Here is a 23,517-nt window from a genome sequence, read left to right as displayed (position 1 = left end):
ATAAACATCAGACTTATCTTTCCGCACATTCTCGAAACTTCCCTCCCGAATGTAAATACAAGAGGTTCAATGAGTTCACCCAATGCACATTGAAAACGTCATAAAGTCCTATATAGAGTCCCAAGTTAAGACTCACTACCATCCACCAAAACCATTTACAAAAGGATATACCAGAATTGGGTGTAATGATTTTTTAAAAAAAAATCATCTTTGGGAGGCTTCACTCTACCTGTTCAGCAGACAAAATAAAATAAACATACTGGAACATATTTATGATGCTATGCTGAGGCAAAGTTATACAGACTGCGGCAATACCCTTGAAACCCAAGGATTCCCTCTGCCATGCTCACTATTTTCTATATATAGAAACACTTCATCCTTTATGTTAATATTACAGAGAAATAGATTATGAAAATTATCCAAACTATTTTGAACAGATGTGTTTTCAAAACATTAGCATTGTATAGTCTCGCCTAAAGTCTACTTTACAGAAAATCATTACTTTAGAAATTCACAATGCAAAGTTTATACACATAAAACAGTGTGAGGACTTGTGGCTCTGTAGGGCTCTTACTGCACAGCCCTAGTTAGTTTGCAAAACACAGCTGGCCTGAATCTTAGAAAAAGCAGTTGAAGGGACACCACAGGCACCCAGACCACTTCATCTCATTGAAGTGGTCTAGGTGCACAGTTCTGTCATTTTAATCCTGCATCTGAAAACATTGCAGTTTAAAAGGAACTGCAATGTTTACATAGCCGGGTTAAGTCTGCCTCTAGTGGCTGTCTACCAGTTACTGCGCTTCCTGCAGTTTCATGGACAACGTTGGATGTCCTCACGCTGTGCATGAGGATGTCCAACAGCTTTTAAATCCCCATAGGAAAGTACTGATTCAATGCTTTCCTATGGGTAAAGCCTAGTAACCCTTAGCTGGATAAAAAAAAAAAAAAAATCCATAAAACAGTTTGGATGTTAAGTTTTACTTCGTCACCTCTACACCACTTGCATTTGTGAAAAATGTACAAATATAAGTAGCAGCATTTCACCATTATTATACATATTTGTCCATATGCTTCGCTTTGAGAGGTACAGCATTCTGGATATGCAGGTAGGGAAGCCATAGTCGTAGAGTTATCAGCTAGTTTTAATTCTGTACATTTGCAGCCAAAACGTAAAGGGACACTAGAGGCACCCAGTCTACATCTCAACGAAGTGGTCAGAGTGCCATGTCCCTCTTGTTATAACCCTCCAGTGTAAAAATACTGCCGTTCTGTAGGATCATCAATGTTTCCAGAGTTTAAAATGCCACTTGTGGCCACTAGAGGGGCTTCTGACAAAATAGCCAAATAGAACTCTGCTATTTCAATCAGATGGTTGGCCCAGCGTGGTGTTTTGCTGCCCTTGTGCACTAGTCTCACACCGCTTTCCTTTGGATCTATCAAAAATATCTCGGCAAAAGAGGCAGGGCCAGCCACAGCGAGCGAATCGTGACGAGGAAGAAAAGAGGAGTAAATTAATAAAACTCTGTGATACATTTTTCCACAAGCTTTTCGGTCAAATGTAGATGGACCTTTAGTTTACAATTTAGCAGAGCACAGAAGTATTGAGAAGTTTTAATCTGATAAACTACATCTGCAAAATGTATCAGCATAATACACTGTTAGATACAGGCTTGTTGTAACACACCGTTAGACCTCAACAGTATTGTGAGTTATGCCATACAATATATTCCCAAACAGCCCACTAGCCATCTTGGCTAGTAGGCAGTCCACTCCTGATTAGCAAAAATGGCAAGTACTGTTACAATACAATATGTATATTTTATTATTCTTATAACCAGCAAGAAATCACTGATAAATATTGTAAGGAATATCAATATTTTAGTTACAGTAATGTGACATTTCACTTCTTTGTATCTTGTATTTAAAATGCTTCCCATTTCAAGCTGTTTATCAGAAAACAAACAAACAATCTATGGATTTTTCAGACAGCATTAACCCCCTTAAGGACCAAACTTCTGGAATAAAAGGGAATCATGACATGCCACACATGTCATGTGTCCTTAAGGGCTTAAAGCCATAAACTACAAAGGGCAGTTTTCAACCTGCAGTATTCTAGTTTCAAAACAATGTCTTAGAACAGAACAATGCTCTAATTGGATGTGTCACAAATTTACACAGTCTCTGTTTCATTGTCTGTGTGTGACTGGTCCACTTTAAGTCCCAAGTTTCCATATTTTCTTTGAAATTTCAGAGCCTGCTATTAAGGGAAAATGATAGCCTTATTAGAGGTGCTGTTAATTAAAAGCAAAACGGTAAATGTCTCTTAATTTCCCTTCAATAAAAATGGACAATAATTGTTTAATCACTTGTTCACAACAGATGATATGCCATAAATGTATAAGGGAAAATTCTATCCAAACTGATGCCCCGGCACATTGGCTATTAGAACTTCAATTTCTCTGTGGAGGGTATTTTGAGACAGACGTTCAACAGGCCTTTGGACATGGACCCATCGATATACCTGTTAAATAGATCTCTAGACGGATGGACTAGGAGAGAACAGAAATTAGTGCATAAGATAACTCTAAGCACACGCCGTGCTATAGCGACTGCATGGCTCTCACAAGAGGGCCCAGAATTCTCTGGGGTAATATCTAGGATATGAGAATGTAGACTCATGGAAGACTTGACAGCAAGAGTGAGAGGGACAATTGCGACGTTTCAAAAAATTTGGGAACCATGGGACAACAGTTTAGTGGGCACAAACGGAGAATGACAGGGCCTTTTATTGGGGTATATGTCCAGATTTAGAGGGGATCCCTCCTAGAGGAGGACATGACTCCCACACTGATGTGGCGGGGTTTCCGCACCCTCACCCCCCCCCCCCCCCCGCCCCCCTCCACCTTCCTTTTCTTCTTTTTCCTCTCCGTATCCTCTCTGCTCTCCCTTTTTTCTTATCTCATCCTTATCTCTAGATTTTCTCGCATTTTCGGTCTCATTTTATTTTGTGTTCTTATTTTTCTTTTTTATAGCCCTTCCCCGGGCTCCGCCTCGGAAAGTGTTTTTTTTTTTTTTTCTCCAGGCATGATTATACGGTTGGCGGAACAAGGTAGCTCACGCGCAAGTTTAGTTTTCAAATAGACTGGGCTACTGGTATCGCCTAAATGTCTGTCCTTTATGATAAAATCCCTCAATGGACGGCAAATACTGAAGGTATTATAATGTATGGGCATGTATTGTATTCTGTCGACATGCTTTATGTTTTTGGGTTTTTTTGAGAAATTTTATTTATGTCTGAACCCTTGGCTCGCCCGAAGGGAATGTACACTTGCTATGTTCTATTGAGTGAAAAATAAAGAATATTAAAAAAAAAAAAAAAAGAACTTCAATTTCTAATGCATCATATGCATGGTTTCTATTAGTTTTTATAGTGTAATCTTAGTAGATAATGTGGCAAGAGGACATATTATATTATTATTGTTACACACCCAGCGCCAACTGGGTGACGCAGTCTTCTAATGGTAAGATTGATGCAAAACGTAATTATGAGAGATCTTCTAATAATAAGATTGATGCAAAATGTAATTATGAAAGATCTTTCCTAAAATACCCGTAGATGTCCATTTTCATTTTGGGCACATCTTTTATAGTGGAAAATTAGATTGGTGGGATGATACACTACCCCAAGTGAGACTGTTATCCGGTAGTTTGTAAATCAATGTTTGGACCACATATCTGCCCATTTAACTCCAAAGAAAGTTAAACAACCAAGTATGTTAGGTCTTTTTCTATGAACTCTGTACGTAGTAATCTCAGCTAGGGTATAATGTGTGTGCAAAAAGAAACATGCAGGAAAATTATTAAAATAGCCAGTGTGGAATACCATGGGATAAATACTTTGATGGTACTTTGACTTAGTGGGCTGCTAAATTACCCAAAGTGAAACAGAGAGAGAAAAAAAAAAAATAATAATAATAATAATAATAATAATGCAAAATTCCAGTTTTGGAAATTGAAGCAGACAGTCTTAAATTTGTGCACTGTACAAGGAGTGCATGTGTGCAAAACACAAGCAAATACAAAACAAAATAAAAAAAAAGTAAATCAACTCCATTTTGCAATTTCCTTATCAAATCACCAAGTAAACAGAATAAGCTCAATTTTTATTCTTTAAACATGGTCAAGAGTGCTTTATTACAGTCTGGTGTAGAGGAAAACCACAGCGTTTACAAAATGATGCAGCATTTTACCTGCCGGTAAAGTTAAAAATATACTCAGTGCCAACAATAAGCCTACACAAGCAATAAAGAGGCCAAGATTCGTCATAAAAACAATGTTTAACATTAAATATAGAACACTAAAACACCTATTCCTAATCAACGACAAAAGAAAATGTTTGTGTTAAATTACTAAAAACATTAGTTTTTTTTATGAATACTAAAAGTTTTCAGTCATTGTACCATAGAGTTCAGATTTACTCAGTGGTTATTGTTAGCAGCTTCACTACGTTATTTGAATGGATTTAAAGTTCACAAAGGCTTAGCATACGATGTAAATGTAGGCCTTAGTGCTTTAAAAAAAAAAAAAAAGTCTTAATACAGTATTCTAATGCCAAATCAACAATTCTGGTGTTGGTCATACATCGGTTATTTCTAACTCTCCCTCTCATGAATGTAAAAAACATGCCACAACCTGAATATACAGTAAAAATTAGGTTTATACAAGTAAAATAGAGAAAGGATCTGGGAAACCACCATACAGTTTAAAGGAACTATACAAAATGAACAGTTTGCTTGGAAAGCACATTTCTTCCCAGACAGAGGTATAAGGCTCTTAAAGGGACAGTAAAGTATCTGTTTACTTCTTCAATGTTATATTAAAGTCTTCATATTTGAGGCTGCCAGTGTGTTCAATTGCCTTCACAACTAAGCAAAATTCCATATGCAGACTACATAAAAATAAATTGATGCTAAAAGACTTCCTCAGACATGATCTAAATTGAGCATCAAAATGGTGCACTATATGCCAGTTATACAGGATTGGCTTTATATTCAGAAATGACAAACTACACCTTCACTGTATTACCAATACAATGTCTACATAAAAGGGTACATTTGCTAAATGCTATATAGCGTTTTGTCACTTTAAAATTGGCCAAATAGATGTGGGTCATGTCGCCTACCGGTCATTTGCACCCAGCAGAAAATAGGATCCATGAGGAACTGCCATGTTCCTAGGGAGTCACCAAAGTATTTACCCATAATACAGTATAGTTTGAATTATTGAATACAATACAAATGTGGGTATCATGAGTTAAACAGCACTGCTTTAAGTTAATAAGGCTGCAAAGTGTAAATGTTGCTAGCCATAATATGCTTCACGCAAAGGGGTAAATAATGTTAATAATAATTTTGAAAATGATTTCACTAGACAAACCCAATTCAGCGTGTGTGTGAAATATTACTGGAATTTGTCAAATGCATTAGACACATACCACGTGTTTCAAAATGATCTTGAGATTCTGGGAAGCGCCACCGTTTTAAATAGAACTCTTTTTCAAAATTGACCATCAGTGCATGTTAGATACAAGCAGAGCAGATGTGCATTCCATTTTATTCAGAAGTCACGGAGTAACAATGATAATCATCTTGTATTGAAGTTAGCAGGTTTATCCTGCTTCAGTCACTAGCTTTAACCTGTCTGGGAAAATCATTATATAAAGATTTGACCCTAATTTAGTATGACTTCCTGTAAACACCTCCGCAAGAGGCTTGCAATAAATTGCAGAACAATGCACTATAGACCGATGTGGCATCAAAGGATTTTAGATCCTGCTTCACCTGAGAAAAAGTCTCACTTTTTTTTTTTCCTCATTCAAGGGTTTAATCGCTAAACTGGGAACTGTGGACACTTGACCAGTTTAACAGCGAATTTAGGTACTTTGACCTACAATTTATTTTTTTTTATATACCAATTTACAGTATAGTGATTATCCTCATCAGTGCCCCAATGGTAATAAAAAAAAAAATAAAAGAATACTAAAGAATTACCACATTAATGTGATCGTGGTAGGAGCCAATAGATACATTAATTAAAATGAGAAATGTTAGGAATTCAAAGTGCATTTCAAATTTTAGGCCAAATTGCCAAACTGAAAACATAGGTGACCACCTATCGTGGCCTAAAATGTCTAATTCTCAACAATTCACAAGGCCATGAATAATCCTGTAAAATAATTTGGATTGAGGCCGTTGAGCAAATTTATAGTAGGGTATAACCCTAACATTAGTCATATTACATTTAAATGAACACAAACACTTCATCTGGGGAGCGTCTACAAATTTGTATGCAATCCATACTTGTCAAAAAAAGTTCTTATGAACTATATTAGCTGGAACTAAAAGTGTTTTAAAATCCAGAGAACCAGTGGAGAATAAACGTGGCAAAGAAATGATCAAGAGCAGCCCTGACAGTAGTGTGCCATTGCTGGCATATATGCAAGTTTAGTTTGTTTTAGATGATATGCTGGACTTTCCCAACATTCTGCCCCAATCTGTAATTTATAGTTTGATTATTTTATTTAATTAAATATTACCATAAGCTTGTTCTGACACTTAAGGGATACATATTGAGATTTCAAGAACTTGGGATTTGGCTATATGACTTTGATCAAGAAAATCTGAAATTCCTCTATGAAACTTACATTTATTATTATTATTATTGTAGAATCATATATAGCAATCAATACATGCTCAATTAGATCCTAAGAAGTGTAAGGATTGATCATTAATTCTATTATTTCTTCCTGTAATTTGCTATATCCATTTAGAAAATGTAGATATGTTTCTAAACTGCTAGTATTTCTTGGGAATCACAAAGAATAAAATGTTTATGTGAAGTAAATGAAAGGTGCAATAAATATAAATATTGGAAATTATAATGATTCCTCTAATTACATCAAGACATGAAGCTATTTCCCCATCTTGTCTTCTTCATATCCTTTGGACTTACACCTAGGTGTTCATCACATATTCTATACAAAGCTCACAATAACTACAGGGGGAAAACTATGTATTTGGATGTTTTCTGTGTACTCAAATGTGAAATTTTGGCCGTTCCTTCATTAAGTGTTTGATAAAATAAAAAAACTTCCCTTAGAAGTTTGATGGGGCATTGTATAATGTACAATACATCTCCTAACAGCAGTGGGAGACACTGTTGCAAGTTAAAAGCAACTTCTGATAGCGTTCCAGCCACTTTATCCAGGAGCACTCACAAAATAAAGATTTACCGTGAAAAAATCAGTGCTATTGTGGGGCAAAGTCTCGTTTAGAACGTTGATATATTCTATTGGTTTCCATGGTGATTGCACCATATTTAGCACCCTGGCCATCAGAATAAATCCTGGTTTTGCCTTGATAAACCCCACATCCCCCCAAAACTAAAATATAAAAGTACATCATGCAGCTAATTTAACTTTCACCTGGCTGAAAGTCCTTTACTATAAATCAGTTTCAATGTAACAATGTTTACCAGCATTCTAAGCTCTAGAACTCTGCCCAATTCACACAGAGCAGTCAGCATGACAGAGGCCTGCGAGCCACAGGTGCCATGCAGGTGTGCCAGGCCTAGGCCATGAGGTGTGCACTCACCTGGAGCAGCCTGCCTTCCGCAGGGCTAACATCAGCCACCCTGGCGAATATCCCTTCCAGGGTTAGGTTCTCCTGGCCCCCTTTCTCCGCCCTCAGGGGGTTCACTTTAATCAGCGCCTTCTGTTCCAGCTCTCTGTCCGAGTCGTCCATAGCAGAGTCCGCCAGCCTGGCCCGCAGAGTCACCATGAGCAGCAGCCAGAGGGATGCCAGCTGCAGCCGGGCTCTACTCATACTGCAGCCAGCAGCAGGCACCCATAGCGCAGCCTGCCAGCCAGTCACTGAACGGGTCCCCGTGCCCTACCCCCAGGGAAGGGGACCGCATGGACCCCCTCCCATGACAGCAGGGCCTCTGCTCTCTCAGGGGATTGTCCTCCCCCTACCCCGGCCGGGCTCTTCAGATGCTGCCGGTGATGGGAGTAAGGATCCACTCAGCACCGCTTCTTCCCATTCATCTGGTGACAGGCTGCTCCCTGCCTCCCACTGCAGACCTCCATTAACACGGGGGACACCTCCTCTCAGCACAGGAAAAAGGCACAACTTGGGGAGGCTGATTGAGGGTTAATGGCTGGCTGAGAGTTGCTGGCTGAGGGTTAATGACGGGGGCTCCTCTGGGTGCACAGGTACAGGGATCCGGCTGTGAGCAGGCTCCTCATACTGCAGGCCCCTGTGGCATCTCTTCCATCCAGCACAGAGCAATGTAAATCCAAGGCTGGGGTTAGCGGAGGGAGAGCAGGATCCAGCTGCCCACACTGTCCCCCCTGCAGCTGCCAATACAGAGGAGGAATCCCTACTGGCGGCTCCCCTGAGATTCCTGTAAAACTTCCCGAGGGGTGAGCCCTAATTCTGAGTATTGCCTCTTCCCGGGACACTGAGCCGTCTTTCCCCTGGGACTGCTGTGCCTCTACCTGCTGACAAAAAGTGAGGGTGGAGCAGCTGCAGGCAATCCCCTCCCCCCTCCCCAGCCGAGAATGCGGCTCTGCTGGCTCCCAGACTCCCCCTGCAGCCTGGCCGACAGATGGCAGCTCCCAGCTCTGCTGCTCCTGTTTGATCTCTGCATGTGGCATGCACTGAGATAGCACATAATGCAAGCATGTATCTCTTCCTGCAGTATTCACTCTGTGCCCAGAGAACTGGGGGGCTCCCCTCTGCCTTTTCGCCTCTTTCTTCTCCATTCAGCCACACCCTATAAAAATAGTTATATATATGTATGTATATATGTATGTAAAAAAAACCCAGATAAAATTTGTATCTTGTAATACCTTTTTTATTGGACTAACAGAATTTTTTAATGACAAGCTACAAGCTACAATCTCTACTTGAACACTATATATATAGTAACATAGCTGAAAAGAGATGTGTCCATCAAGTTCAGCCTTTCTCACATTTGTTTTTGCTGTTGATCCAAAGGAAGGCAAAAAAAGTGCTGTTTTACTTTACAGTATGTTAAAAAAGATTATTATTTTTTTCATAATAAAAAAAAAAGTTCCCATGTTGCCACGGTACACATCTCCATGAATCACCAACCCTCCCCCCTGTTTTTTTTGTTTTTTTTGTGGAGTTACCCGAGGTCACTGAGTCGCATTGACTTCAAAGGCAAGGAATCTTAACACCTTTGTTGCCAGAGGGGACTAGTATTCTTTCTAGGCCAGCCATCTGGCAGCAGAGGTTACCAATATAGCCATAAAGCAATAGGCCGCCCAGTGTAAAAAGAAAAAAAGGGTTTCTAAGGTAATTGATAACAACATTATTAACTTGTTCTCCAAAGTTTACTGTTGCAAGAGCAAGGAAGCATTGAAATGCAAATACATAGATGTTTACACACTTTCATTAAAGAACACCGAAAACTTTTGCACCATCCCTCCCTTGAAGGCTAAATATACATACAATTGTATTTATTTACACTGCCCAAACATAAATTAATACATCTGCAAATGGGTGCAGTCAAATTAAGAAAAATGCTTAGTATCATTTATATTTAATTATTTGGCATTTAATAAAGAGTACATTTATCCAGGACAGGTTACTAAGATTAGTGATTATACATGAACGTCAATAAAAAATAGTTAATAGTCAGCCTAAATCAGGGCTTTGTAATCCCAAAAATGGGTTTGCATGCGGTTTCAATGGATCCAAATTCATCGGGACAAGTTCATCGTATTCACCAGGCCTAAGCGACAATAAATTCTTAACTTTGATACGTGAAGCAGTTTGAAGAAGGTGTCTTGGAGAGTATATTTTATTATTATTATTACTACATTACAAATTAATAATGGACCTCAGAACTAATTTTACAGCTGAAGTATTTTTCAGCAATCTAACACCATGTTACACGTTTACAATATTATAAAAGGGGGACATTTAACAATAAATGAGACAATTACAAAATGTTACAGGAACAATAAGTTGATGAGGACCCTGCTACAATGTAGAGGAAGTGGGATATAAAAACACAATAGGAGGGGCAGCGTGGGGTATAGCAATCAAGCGACAGGGTGCGTAAGTAGCAGAATTGGAAGGTGAGTGTAGAGTCTGGCACTTTATGTAAATTAACCAAAATAAACAAAAAACTGTTTTCCTCAGTAAGTATGCTGCCTATCCTTATTAGAAGAAGTATGAAAGGTATTGTTTACTTGTGCACGTTGACAAAATTCCTTTTGGCTGAACAATTTTTTCAAAAACTAAACTTTTTTGAGGACATACCAATTTTGGCCATATGGATTAGACTCTTGATATTTTCGGTAATGAAAAACCAGTTTGGAAAACTAATCAAATCAAATGGCGTGAAAATGTGCTAATCAGTGTATATTTAATGTAAATATTTTATATTTTCCGTCATTTGGTTCTCAGATCACATAAGAAAAAGTACCACAACACTGTTGTTCCAGGCTGGCTAATGACATCTCCATGACGCTGCCAGAGGTTACTTGACCAGCTGTAGAGGGGTTAATCTCCATATGTTCATAGAAAAACACTGTAAATACAGACTACAGGCACCATGACCACTTCAAATCACTGAAGTGATCATGATGTTTAGTGACACTTTAAAGTTATTGAGTCAGTGATAAATTAAATTTTACAGATATTGAGATTTTTAGAATCAACCCTGCTTGAAACAACTTGTTTGCATTATACCTACTTTAGTGTAATAGTATCTTTTTTATATATCAATATTTGCTACACAAACCTAGGTGTAAAGTTCTATAAAGTGATATCTCTAAAGAAGCATTGAGCCTTTAGAATAGGCACCAGGGCGCACTGCTTCAATGTTTCACTTACTCCCTTCAGTAATGTCTAATGTTGCATCATGCACATTCATAATATTGCCATAAAACCAATTAAAGGGATAGAAATCTGAACCCACAGGTTAGGTCATGATAACTGGGAAAAATTAAAGAGACACTAGTCACCATAGCAATTACAGGTTAGTGTATTTGTTCTGGTAAGTATACTAAGTCCCTGCACGCTTTTTGCTGTAAATATTGCTTTTTCAGAGAAAATGCAGTGTTTACATTGCTCTTTTGGGGCACCTTTAGGTGCAGTCACTCAGAGGGCCACTAGAGGTGCTTCCTGGGTCAGTGTTGCACAACGTTCTGCATGGAGATGCTGAACTTTAGATGCTGATGGCCATGGCGGCAGTTGGCTCTGACACCCCCTTCCCCGCTTCCTTGGCTGTGATAATCAGTATCCTATGGGAAAGCATTGGATTGACTGAGATAATCAATTCTAATGATGACGGCTAAGGAGGCAGGTCGGGGACAGGGACAGCTACAGCAGACCCAGGCTGCGCTGGAATAAAGGTAAGGTTTTACTTTATTTAAGAGGGACAAGTGGGGGGGAGGAGGGGGAGCTAAAATTTATTTTTAACACTATAGGGTCAGGTATACACATTTGACTGTATAGTGTTCCTTTAACTAGGTGACGTAATATAACCTCATGCTTTCATAATGGTGACACCTCCTTAGAGAACTGCTGATGGTGACATGTGGGACGTTGTCTTTTTATATCGTTTGACTGCATTGGAATTTCAATGAAATTTCAACACAGTCTTTATAAGCATTATAAGCATTTTATATATTTATGAAATGCTAAAAAAATGTTTGGGTGACACAGCCACTTTAAAATGATTGTTATTTCTGGAATTTAAGTACTATTCTGGAGGAAATTTAAATGGTGTGTTTGTTTGTTTTTAGAATGAATACGCAATCAGATAAATCAGTATGGAGGTGCAGTACTCCATTTGGGAAAGGTTTAGTGAATGTAGAAGTGCGTTTGTCGTAGAGATGTAGAATAAAAAAAAGGGTTGCAGCAACATTAATAGGAAAGAAATTACGGAAATAAGGAAGAAGTAACAGTTTAAAAAAGAAAAGAAAAGATTAATGTGTACATAAGGCAAAAGAACCTACAGAAACAGAAAGAGAGCAGTCACTAGGAATATGGTAGACCAGAAATGCCAAAAAAAATACCTTTTTTTTAACCCCTTAAGGACACATGACATGTGTGACATGTCATGATTCCCTTTTATTACAGAAGTTTGGTCCTTAAGGGGTTAAAAGTTACAGATAGACCAATAAGTGATGTGAAGTGAGACTGTACCTTTTTTAATTCAAGATGCCAAATATTGTGATCAATATCATTTGGCTCAGGGGAGATTTAACTTTTTTCCTTAGAAGGGATGCCTAATTAGTAGAAAGCAAGCTAAATTAGGATGAGCAAACATGGATTTTATAGGGGCAAATCTTGGTTACTTATTCAGAATTTCCCTTTGAAGTGTATGTATGTTAGGATGTAAAATTGTAAGATCAATATAATTAAGCTAATGCTAGATTGAACTGTTTGGAGGTTTCCTGATTGTTGTTTAGTAAATGATCAATTTTATGAAAAAGAAGCCAGCCTGAATAAGAAGCTAGCAGAATAATAAACTAACTTGAACTTCGAAAAAGAAGCCAGCCAAATAAGGAAGTTTTGTCAATCACTTTTTTACTGAGATGAATACAGAATACATTTCGCATGTGGGGTGCCAATATACATCATAGACAAAGTAAAGTGATAAAAGTCATCGTTATTACATGTACATGTGGTAGATGGATGCACCTCATTTAAAAGATGTAGACTTTACAAGAGTAGACAGCAACTTAAAGCATAGCAAAACAAGCAGATGAATTTAATAATGAAAAATATGTTTTTTGCATTTTACAAGCAATGGAAAGTAATGAAACATCTGTAAAGCTGTTGGAGATAATACATGTAAAATAAACCACTTAGTGGTCCCTAACAGATCATCAAAACAGGGGAAACCCATGTATAAACCAGATTATGAGGCTCTTATAATAGATGGGAGAGTCAGGCTACTTCTTGGCATGGAAAGATTTGCGATCATAGACATTAAGGCCGTCCATGCCTTCCACCAGCCTAGGCATCAACTGGAGCCAACAAATCCTACCCAACGATCGGGCAACTCCCGGAACCCAGATCAACATTCCATGGGAGACTTGTAGGACGCCCGCAACACCTTCTAGTGGTGGCTCCATGTGAAAGTGACCATTTATTTGTGGATCCAGGCCCAGGTTAGGAGTGGTAAGTTTTTGATCTTTCTGACACCGTAAATTATCTAATCGGCACAGGATCTTTCTTAGCTTGTTTGTGATTCAGGTCTTTTCTCTCAAAAGTGAGCACATAATTGGTCAAAGGCTTTAATAGTAGCCGTCCTTGAGGTGAGTATCGTGGGTAGCCATGTGCGTGGGTATCCGCCATCTAAACCACTTGACCTCATATTAAAGGCCGAAGTCCAGTAATAGAAGCAATAAGTACAGCAAAGAGGGGAATACGCTACCTCCCACACTTTAGGTGATCAGTAGTCCGCAATCCAATCAGTCGCAGGCAACTCCCAACCACAGAAAAAAAGATTAGTTCGTAGTAGTGGAAGAGTGTTCCCCAAACCTGAAGTGGATCAAGAAGCTGAGTCTGTTGATATAATTTAATTTTCAGGCCTTTTCTCTTAAAAGCAGAGGAGCAGCACCTCCAGCATGCGACTTGCCTGGTCGGCATTCAGGCCCGCCCATTGCCCTTTGTAAATATTAATAATAAATAATGCGACAGATTAAAAATATGATAACACTTTAAAGAAAATCGTCTTTTTCTATCTTGAATCTGATGAAGTATAGATATTATGACTAATTCACACAAAGCTTCTGAAAATTCTGCATGGTTCTCAAAATTTCTCTCAGCACTGTATGTCACAGAAGTAGAAACATGATAAGCTCAGTAAACAAATATTGATCTGAGCAACTTAAAGAAGATTTCCATACATTTAGAACTAAGGTCCAATGTTGGAGACATCCGGTAATTTTCCCTCCATGCCTGAGTGAATAGGCCCTTTATAAAAGTAGGTATGCTTTGGGGAAGCAGTAACATTTGAACTGAGACCAGGAAGTACATATAATTAATATCCATAAGCCCAGGATAAAGTGTTTATAGTTTTAAAGTGTTTAGAGTATTGGATCTCAAGAAAGTATTCAATTCAAGTCCTAAAATATATTGTTGCTCTCCTGAGACATACTCATATAGAGCAAGTTTATATAGTTAATTTTGATCAAATATACATAATGAGGAAGCGGATGAAGATGGTCAGTTACTTGGTTTTATTAAAAGTGTTTTTGACCACTGTGATAAAAGGATAAGTTAGCAGAACATTTTTTTTTTTTTTTGTAAATATAATTTTTATTATCTGTGACAATGAAAGAAAAGGCATACAATATATAGACTCGCAGGTCTACGTGTTGTCATTAAAGCTTGAATAACAGTTATAACTCGGGCACGCAGGCCCACCATCAAGTTGGACTCGCAGGTCCCTTGTAACATCAATTATATGAACCTCATGCATGTGGGCTCTTTGGCCCTTCTTGCCATTGTGTACTCAGTGATCCCTTACTTTGCCATTGTGTACTCAGTGATCCCTTACATTGCTATTTGGTTAGGGGGACCTCCCACATCTGTGCTGCCGGTCGATTAGGCAAGGTATGGTCTCACGGACCATCTGTCCCTATGTTGTCTGGTTCCCTCACCCCAGTTGCCCCCCTGGTGTTTGAGGGAGTGTGCATACGCTATCTGTGCATGTGGTTGAGGTGAGTACGCTTCAATAGTTCTGTGTTTCGGTGATAGTCTGTCTGTGCAGGACCTCAGTTGCCGGCTGTCTATAATGTTGGTGTGTGCAGGTATCCCATTCTTCAAGGGGATTTGAGTGGAAGGATGTTTGCTCTCAAAGCATATTGGACCTGTGTGACACTTGTTCAGTATCGCGTGCTGAATAGATCAAGGGTGGGGGATTAGGTACGTGCAAGGAAGGAGGAAGAGGGTCTGTCGTCAGTCTATGTGGCAGTCTGGTCTGTGTCCCTTACTTTCGTTAGTTATGTATTAACGTCAGAAAGTCAGGTTTTGTCGTAGTCAATATCCAGTGTGTCCAAATGTCTAAGTAAGTCTGATGCTGCTTTCCATTCACTAGCATGGTAAAGCTCTTCTATCGCTCGCAACTCTTCCATTTGGGTAAACCATTTAAGCATGGAAGGGGTCTTGTTTTTCTTCCAGTATTGTGGTATAGTTTGTTTAGCTATGTTTAGAATCCGGATGGTGAGTGATTTTTTGTATTTTGATGTCGGTGTTGTCGTGTGGTGAACCAGCATTGCTGCTGGTTCTAGTGGTGGTGGGTTGTCAGAGAATCGGGATGCTATTTTATGGATAGTCTTCCAGAATGTTTGTGCAAGTTCACAGTCCCACCAAATATGTAGGGGCGTACCCGTTGCCTTAGCACATCTCCAGCAAAGGCGGGACCCATGAGCGTGTATATAATGAATCGTATCCGGTGTGCAATACCATTGCGTAAGCACCTTGTATGCTGTCTCCTGGTTCTTGCTGAATATGGAACAGTGGTGTGTGACATCACATATCTTTTCCCCACTCAGCCTTGCTAAATGTTTGATTGAGGGCCTCCTCCCATTTCCCCATAAATCGTGGCGTTGCCATGGGTGTGTGTGTTTGCAGTAAGGAGTATAGGTGTGATATGCCATGTGGTAGCGGATCAGGGTCCGCACAAATGTTTTCAAGATGGTAAGTTCCCTAGTTCGGGCTCCTGTGTGCGGTAGGGTCTTTACATAGCTTTTCAGCTGTGCGTATCGAAAGTGGGTTGAAAAGGGTTGGACTGGACCTCCACAGAGTTCAGCTAAGGTTTTCAAACCCTGTCTGGAGCACACATGTCTCAGCCTTGGCATTGGGTCTTGCACCAAGGCCCGCAGTGCTCTAGGGTCCTTGCCCGGTGGGAAGTCTGAGTTGTTTGTGAGGGGAAGCAGTGGAGATGGGCATGTGGAAAGTGCATATCTACTGACATCACTGCGCCATATCCTCAATGTCGCTTTCGTGTATGCGGAGTAGTGTTTCTCCCCGCCGTCCGCCCCCGCGGGGAGCCACGGGAAAGGGTGGCGGGGACCCCCGCCTCTCCCTCCTCTGCCTGCTTCCATAATTTGCTGACCCCGGTCTTGGACCACTCTGCTATGCGTTGTAGGTGGCATACTTTATAGTAAAGCCGTTAGTCGGGCAAGGCTAGTCCGCCCTTATTCTTGGGTTGTGTGAGTAGTGCATATTTCAGTCTGAGTCTCTTCCCATCCCATACAAATGCCCCTAACGCCCGTCGAAGTGTGGTGAAAAAGGAGGATGGAATCGCGATAGGCAGGGCTTGAAAGAGGTAAAGCAGTCTCGGTAGAAAATTCATTTTTACTACTTGAATTCTACCCAGCCAGGATATGTGCGGGAGGGCCCACTCCCTCATCTCCGTGCGAAATGTAGCTAGCATCGGGGCGAAATTTGCTGTAAAAAGTTCCGATTCCTTTACGGTCAGCCAAGTGCCGAGGTATCGGATTTTGTCCGTGGCCCATTGGAATGCAAAACTCCGGCGGAGTTGTGCGATTCTCCTTGTGGGTAGGCTGATGTTTAAGAGATATGATTTTGAAAAGTTAATCTTGAAACCCGACATCCCTCCAAAGGTCTGGAACGCCTGTACCAGGTTAGGGAGGGAGACTTCCGGGTTCGTTATGAAAAATAGTAGGTCATCCGCGTAAGCGGCTAGTTTGTGTTGTGTGTCTCCTATGCGCACTCCCTTAATGTCCGGGTGGTGTCGGATGGTGGTTAGGAGGGGTTCTAGGGCCAGAACGAATAACAACGGGGATAGGGGACACCCCTGGCGGGTACCGTTGTATATTGGAAATGCCTCTGTGGGTGCCCCGTTGACCAAGACATGCGCTGTCGGATGTGTGTAAAGGGCCTTAATCCATCCTTGCAGGTATGATCCCATACCCATGTGCGTCAACGTCTGGAACATGTAGGCCCAGCAGACTCTGTCAAAGGCCTTCTCCGCGTCCGTGGACAGTAGGATAAGGCCCGTGTCATCCCCTGACTTCTTGTGCATAATTGTGAGGGCCCTAATGGTGTCGTCCCTAGCTTCACGTCCCATCACGAATCCCACCTGATCCGCGTGAACCAAGGAGGGTATGTGCGTCTGGAGCCAGGTCGCCAGGACCTTCGCCAGCAGTTTGATGTCATTATTTATGAGGGAGATGGGCCGATAGCTCCCGCAGTGTTCCCAGTCCCTGCCCTCTTTCGGTATAATGGTAATGTGAGTCATGAGTGACTGTGCAGGAATTTCGTGTCCCTCCCTGATGGCGTTGAACATGTCTAGTAGTGGGGGGTACAAGATCTCAGCGTAGCTTTTATAGTATTTGATGGGCAAGCCGCCTGGACCTGGGCTTCTACCCAGTTTTGTAGTTTTAATTGCGAGTGCTAGTTCCTCCATGGTTATCGGTTCGTCCAGCTGATCAGCTGTTTCGGCCGCTAGGGAGGGGAGTCTATGGGTCGTCAAATAGTTATCTATGGAGGTCTGGAGTGATCGTGCCTGTGCGTCTGTTTGTGGGCGCGGAAGGGAATATAGCTCTGCATAGTATGTGCGTATGATTTCCTGAATCTTGGCAGGGTGTCTGTGTAGGACCCCTGCCTTGTCACGGATCCTATCTATGTATGTGACCTGTCTTCTTTTGGCTAGCATGCGCGCCAGGAGCTTTCCGCTTTTGTTTCCATGTATGGCGAAGAAAGCTCTGTGTCTCAGTGCTTCCCTTTGGTGATTAGTATGGAGGAGAGTGGTCAGTTCCCTCCGCATGCGGAGGAGTGTGGCCTGGTGTGTGGGGAGTTGTTGCTTGTTAAGTGTATCTGTTTGTTGGCCATGCTGATCTCTCTCTGTTTCTTCAGGATCGCGCTTTTTTGAATAAAGTGTCCCCTGATGACACTCTTGTGTGCCTCCCATCGTATGGTGGGGGAAGTCTGTTCACTGGTGTTATTCGTGAAATAGTCCTGCAGTGTCTTCTCTATGTCGGATGTGATATCTGGGATAGTGAGCATTGATTCATTTAGTCTCCACTTGGAAATTTTGGGTCTGTAGAAGGGGTAGTTTAATTTAATGGTCACTGGGGCATGGTCCGACCACGTTACAGTGCCCTGGTCGGCTTGGAGCACCAGCGATACGTGGTGATTGGGAACAAATAGATAGTCTATGCAAGTGTAAGAGTTATGAGGGTGAGAGTAAAAGGTGTAATCCCTTTCGTCTGGGTGGATTGCTCTCCAGCAGTCCACTAGTTTCGCACTGGCCAGGAGGGCCCTGATTGCCGTAATATGTTGCGTGGGGATGTGTGATTGCCCTAGTGAGGAGTCCCATTTAGGGTCTAATGTAACATTTAGGTCTCCGCCTACTATTAGTATGCCCTCCTGGAAACCTGCGAGAGTGCGGAGTGCCCGGGCTAGAAACCTGTATTGCCTGCGGTTTGGGGCATAGAGGTTGGCGAAGGTGTATGTCGTGCCCGCGATGGTCCCTTTGAGGAACAAGAAGCATCCCTCCGGGTCTGTTAGGACCCCTGTTTCTAGAAAAGGGAGGTGTCTGTGTAAAAGTATTGCCGTTCCTCGCGATTTACCCCCCTGAAAGTCGCTGTAATATCCCTTTGGATAGTGTTGATTTGTTAGTGTAGGTCGCGACCCCGCTCGGAATTGTGTCTCCTGTAGGAACACTATGGAGGCTTTAGCAGCTCGAAAATCTTTATGAGCTCAGGATCTTTTTTCAGGTGTGTTAAGACCCCTGGCGTTCAATGTGAAATTGTAAGAGGAGCCGGTATTAAGGACATGTTGGATATGTGCCTTTCCCGCAGTGGGGATATAGTCTCTTCCGTCTGGTAGTCTGGTATAGAAATTACGGGATAGGGTAACTTGGGGAAAGTTGGGAAGGTCAGAGGGAAAGGAGGGAAGGATCGTACTCACTGGGTCTAGAGTCCGGGTACAAATAGAAATCGCCCTGTGTGGCGAGTTATGGGTTCGAGCGTTGGGGGGCAGTGGATCCCCCTCCCACCCGTGGGTAGGGGGTGCACTGCGCACCTGAATCTAAACGCTCCAGCCAATAGGGTAGTCGAAGGAGTCCAATAAACCCCGAGTGGGTAGAACCCAGCGGGCCCAGGGTGCTCCCAGATAGATCGTCACGTTCCGCTACGAGCCCTCGGAGCTCCACCCAGTCAGGACATCTCATCTCCCCGTCTTACGGCTCTCCAAGTAAGAAGTGTAGCTTATGTGTAACCTCTGTGTGCTAATGTCTGCAGGGTAATTGTCATGACCGCAGCCAATGGGTCATCCTTATTGCGTGTTGTTGGGAGTTAAGGGGTCCTTTCAGTCCAGCGCGGGGGCCTCCCCTCTCGTGTAAAGGGAATGCTCAAAATCTGTGCAATAGGAAAGGGCTATTGAATATGTACAATATATACAGCAAAAGTGGGCTCAGAGGTAGCTATGATAACCTGATCTGGGGACCATAAAAAGTGTACACTGCAGTCCAATTGTGGATATAATTGTGGATTGTGTGTGAGGGTGCTGTGTGTGAGAGTGCTGTGTGTGATGGGTGCTGTGTGTTAAGGGTGTGAGAGTGCTGTGTGTTAAGGGTGTGAGAGTGCTGTGTGTGTGATGTGTGTGAGGGTGATGTGTGTGAGGGTGATGTGTGTGATGGGTGCTGTGTGTGATGGGTGCTGTGTGTGATGTGTGTGAGGGTGCTGTGTGTGATGTGTGTGAGGGTGCTGTGTGTGATGTGTGTGAGGGTGCTGTGTGTGAGGGTGCTGTGTGTGATGTGTGTAAGGGTGCTGTGTGTGATGTGTGTGAGGGTGCTGTGTGTGATGGGTGTGAGGGTGCTGTGTGTGATGGGTGTGAGAGTGCTGTGTGTGATGGGTGCGAGGGTGCTGTGTGTGATGGGTGCGAGGGTGCTGTGTGTGATGGGTGTGAGAGTGCTGTGTGTGATGGGGGTGAGAGTGCTGTGTGTGATGGGTGTGAGAGTGCTGTGTGTGATGGGTGTGAGAGTGCTGTGGATGAATGTTTGTGTGTTGGGGGTATAAATAAACAAATTAAAAAAACTAAGCAGCATTAAATCTCCCCCCCCTCCCTTCTTACCTTGAACCTGGAAGGGGGGGGGGGGACCGGCACACTGGTGAGTGGGAGGGGGGGACCGGCACTCTGCCATCCATCCCTGGCGGTCCAGTGGGTGAGTGAACTCTCGCGAGATCCGGTCGTTGCCATGGCAACGCACCGGATCTCGCGAGAGGAATCCGGCGGAGCTGCAAGATAGAGCTCCGCCGGGTCCTCTCCCTCCCTCCCCAGCCACATGTCTCTTCAAGTGGGCCGGTGAGGGAGATCTATGATCTCCCCACCGGCCCTCCATTGAATACAGCGGGGCCGGCGCTCGGATAGTGCCGGCCCTGCATAGACTGGCAGGGGAGATCCTGGGACTTCCCCTGCCGGCCTCGGCCCACTGCCACCGCGGCCCACCGGGCATTTGCCCGGTGTGCCCGATGGCCAGTCCGGGCCTGGTGGAAGCCCATACCTCCCTCGGCATTGCTCGTACTTAGGGTAAGGGGATGGGAGTCCGGCCGTATCACTCAGGGTAGGGTGTACTGTTCGGAGCCTTGTGGGGCAAATAAAGCCTCCCGTTCACAGCATGGGGCCTGGTCTCATCTTCCCAGGGGGCGGCAGTAGGAGAGTCCTCTTCAATTAGGTGTCCCCGCGGGTCGGACCGTCTGCGTGCGGGGAGCCCGCAGCCGTTGGGGTTTGGGGCCTGCGCCTTGCGGCCTAGGACCATCGGTGTAGAAACGTAGCGGGTTCGGCCAGATGAGCTTCTCCGGTGACAGATGTAGCTCCCTTTGGATCGTCTCCAAGTCTTCAGCTCCTGTGACCATGAAGGGACCTTTGGGTGTTGCTATTTGAAGGCCTGTGGGGAAGCACCATCGGTACCTGATGTTGGCGGTCTGCAGCTGTCTGGTGAGGGGCCTCATGGCCCGCCGGTACGCCAGGGTGGCAGGGGACAGATCCGGGTAAAGCTGTATTTCGGAGCCCTCCAGCAGTACCTTTTCGGTGCCTCCTTAAGCTGGAAATTCTCCATACAGCAGATGATATCTCTGGGGGGTCCCCCAGGGGGCCCCTGGGGTCGCAGAGCCCTATGAGCTCTAACGAAGCCCATGTGTGTCTGGGGCGGCCTGGCCAAAATCTTTTTAAACAGTTCCAGTAGTGTAGTCTGGACTGGAGTGTTCTTATACAGCTCTTCAGGAATCCCCCTGTTGTCGAGGTCCTCGATATGCAGGGCCATTTGTCTCATTACAGTGGTGTGGTGATGTAGCATATCCGTGTTAGCAGACTGTGCCACTGCCATGTGGTCACAGTCCGCCTCGAGCTGTGCTACTTTCTGGTTGAGGCCTTGTAAATCATCCCGCAGTGCATGTAATTCCGTCGTGATCGATGTGCGCAATTCAGCGTTGGCTGACCTGAGGTCTGCTTTTGTTGGCAGATCCTTCAGCAGGGCAACCAGGACTGGTGCTGCGGTTTCACTCGTGGCGTGTGCCGCGTGTGTCAGTTCCCCCGTTGGGGATTGCGGGCATGAAATGTCCGACGTTGTGGAGTCGTTGGAGGCCTGCGGATCCATATCTGCCTGTGTGAGTAGGTATCGTTTCATGTTCGGGGTCGGACCATTGTGTATGTGAGGCTTGGTGAGTCTTCCCCATCACTGCGGTCAGAGTGCAATTTGAAAGAGGTTACGGGCTAAGCCTGCGGAGAGCTCGCGGATTAAGCTACCATCTTCTCGGACCGCCAAGCCACGCCCCAGCAGAACATTATTTGAGCAAGCTGGAAAGAAGGAGAGAAGAGTTTGCCATATATATGAAAAAGATGGATATTTAGTATTTTTTGTTTTTTCATTATTTTGCTCAAGCAATTAAGAAAAACTTCTTATAAGTATAGATTATGGTGAACTGCAACATTATATATATATATTCCATTATCGTAAATAGTAGTTGATCAAGACTTTAATTAAAGAGAATGGGCAGCCATGCTCTCCATGGTTGGATTTGGTGAATCCAGCAGTCACAGTGGTTCCCGCAACTCAGTACAATCTGCAAACAAGGTGAAAACTTTTTATAAAATAATAATTACAGCAATATTCTGAAATTATTTACCTTTTGCTGGTTTTCAAAACAGTCAAGTTGGAAAAACGATATCCAACTCGATTTTGGTCTAAATGTTGGTCTACATTTTTAAAACCGGTTGCCAACACACCACAATGCATTAATAAAGCCTTATGCATCACACTTACCTAGAGCTCAGAACAGTATTTGTTAGTGCATTGTATGAGTTCTAGTCCATGGGAGCCAGAGTGCAAGAGGTTGTTTATAATAATAATGGTAATAATAATATAATAATAAATAGCATGTTGTAAAAAGGCCAATCACAGTCTGAGTAATTGGCATATATGACAACCTATATAATAAGCTAAGAGGATCATTGCATTCGGTTCTTTGATCTCGCCAGACATCATGACTTCACATTACATGTGTTTATTGATTTACGATATAACACATTTCCTGAAGCAAAGGCTTGTGAACCTATCTTGCATGCTAGCTGTGAGTATATTTTTATCTTAATAAATAGGTATGTGTAATCTTGTGGAACAACTTCAGTTGATGTGAACTAAAGGGAATTATATGAGTTACAGTAAGCTAAAGTGCATGATGTTTCACAGTATTTGCAGCCAAAGGGACATTCATATATAAAATGCACCACACTATGCATGGCTTCCTTGTGGGTATGTGTATGAGTGTGTCAGTCTATCTATCTATTATTATTATTATTATTGCCATTTATATAGCGCCAACAGATTCCGTAGCGCTTTACAATATTATGAGAGGGGGGATGTAACTATAAATAGGACAATTACAAGAAAACTTACAGGAACGATAGGTTGAAGAGGACCCTGCTCAAACGAGCTTACAGTCTATAGGAGTTGGGGTATAAGACACGTTAGGACAGGAAATATCAATCAAAAAGGGTGGGAGTGAAGCAGAGCTGGAGGAGAGAGTAAAGCACTGCCCTATAGGAGAGAGCAAGAAACAGGTATGTAACGTAGAGGTTACTCTGGGAGGCCATAAGTTTTCCTGAAGAGATGGGTTTTAAGGCTCTTCTTAAATGATTGAAGACTAGGGGACAGTCTGATGGCGGTAGGCAGGCTATTCCATAGGAAAGCCACCCGCAAGAGGTCCTGCAAGCGCGAGTTGGCCGTACGGGTGCGAGCAGCGTTCAGGAGGTGGTCACGGGCAGAGCGGAGGGAACGAGGAGGGGCTATCTATAGATATCTATCTATCTATCTATCTAGTTATGCAGGCGCAGTGTATATCATATAGTTAGAAAAATAGATTGATAGAGATATAGATAGTTATAGATATATATACTTACTTAAACACTAAATACATGTACACACACTTGCTACACC

The 23,517-nt window shown here is 42.7% G+C and overlaps 1 protein-coding gene across 1 annotated transcript in view; it reads right to left on the bottom strand.

Moving 5' to 3' along the window:
* Nucleotides 1-8,562, bottom strand: part of RNF43 (ring finger protein 43) — a 65,958-nt gene extending 57,396 nt beyond the window's left edge. The window contains exon 1 of the mRNA XM_063450070.1: nucleotides 7,653-8,562. Within this exon, the coding sequence (XP_063306140.1) occupies nucleotides 7,653-7,883 (231 nt within the window). The 5' untranslated portion in view covers nucleotides 7,884-8,562. The remainder of the gene's footprint in view (nucleotides 1-7,652) is intronic.
* Between the last annotated feature and the right edge of the window lie 14,955 nt (nucleotides 8,563-23,517).

The sequence above is a fragment of the Pelobates fuscus genome, chromosome 1, assembly GCF_036172605.1.
Source record: "Pelobates fuscus isolate aPelFus1 chromosome 1, aPelFus1.pri, whole genome shotgun sequence".
Classification (NCBI taxonomy): Eukaryota; Metazoa; Chordata; class Amphibia; order Anura; family Pelobatidae; genus Pelobates; species Pelobates fuscus.
Note: the sequence above shows the minus strand (reverse complement) of the source record. Positions and strands in the feature narration are given on the sequence as shown.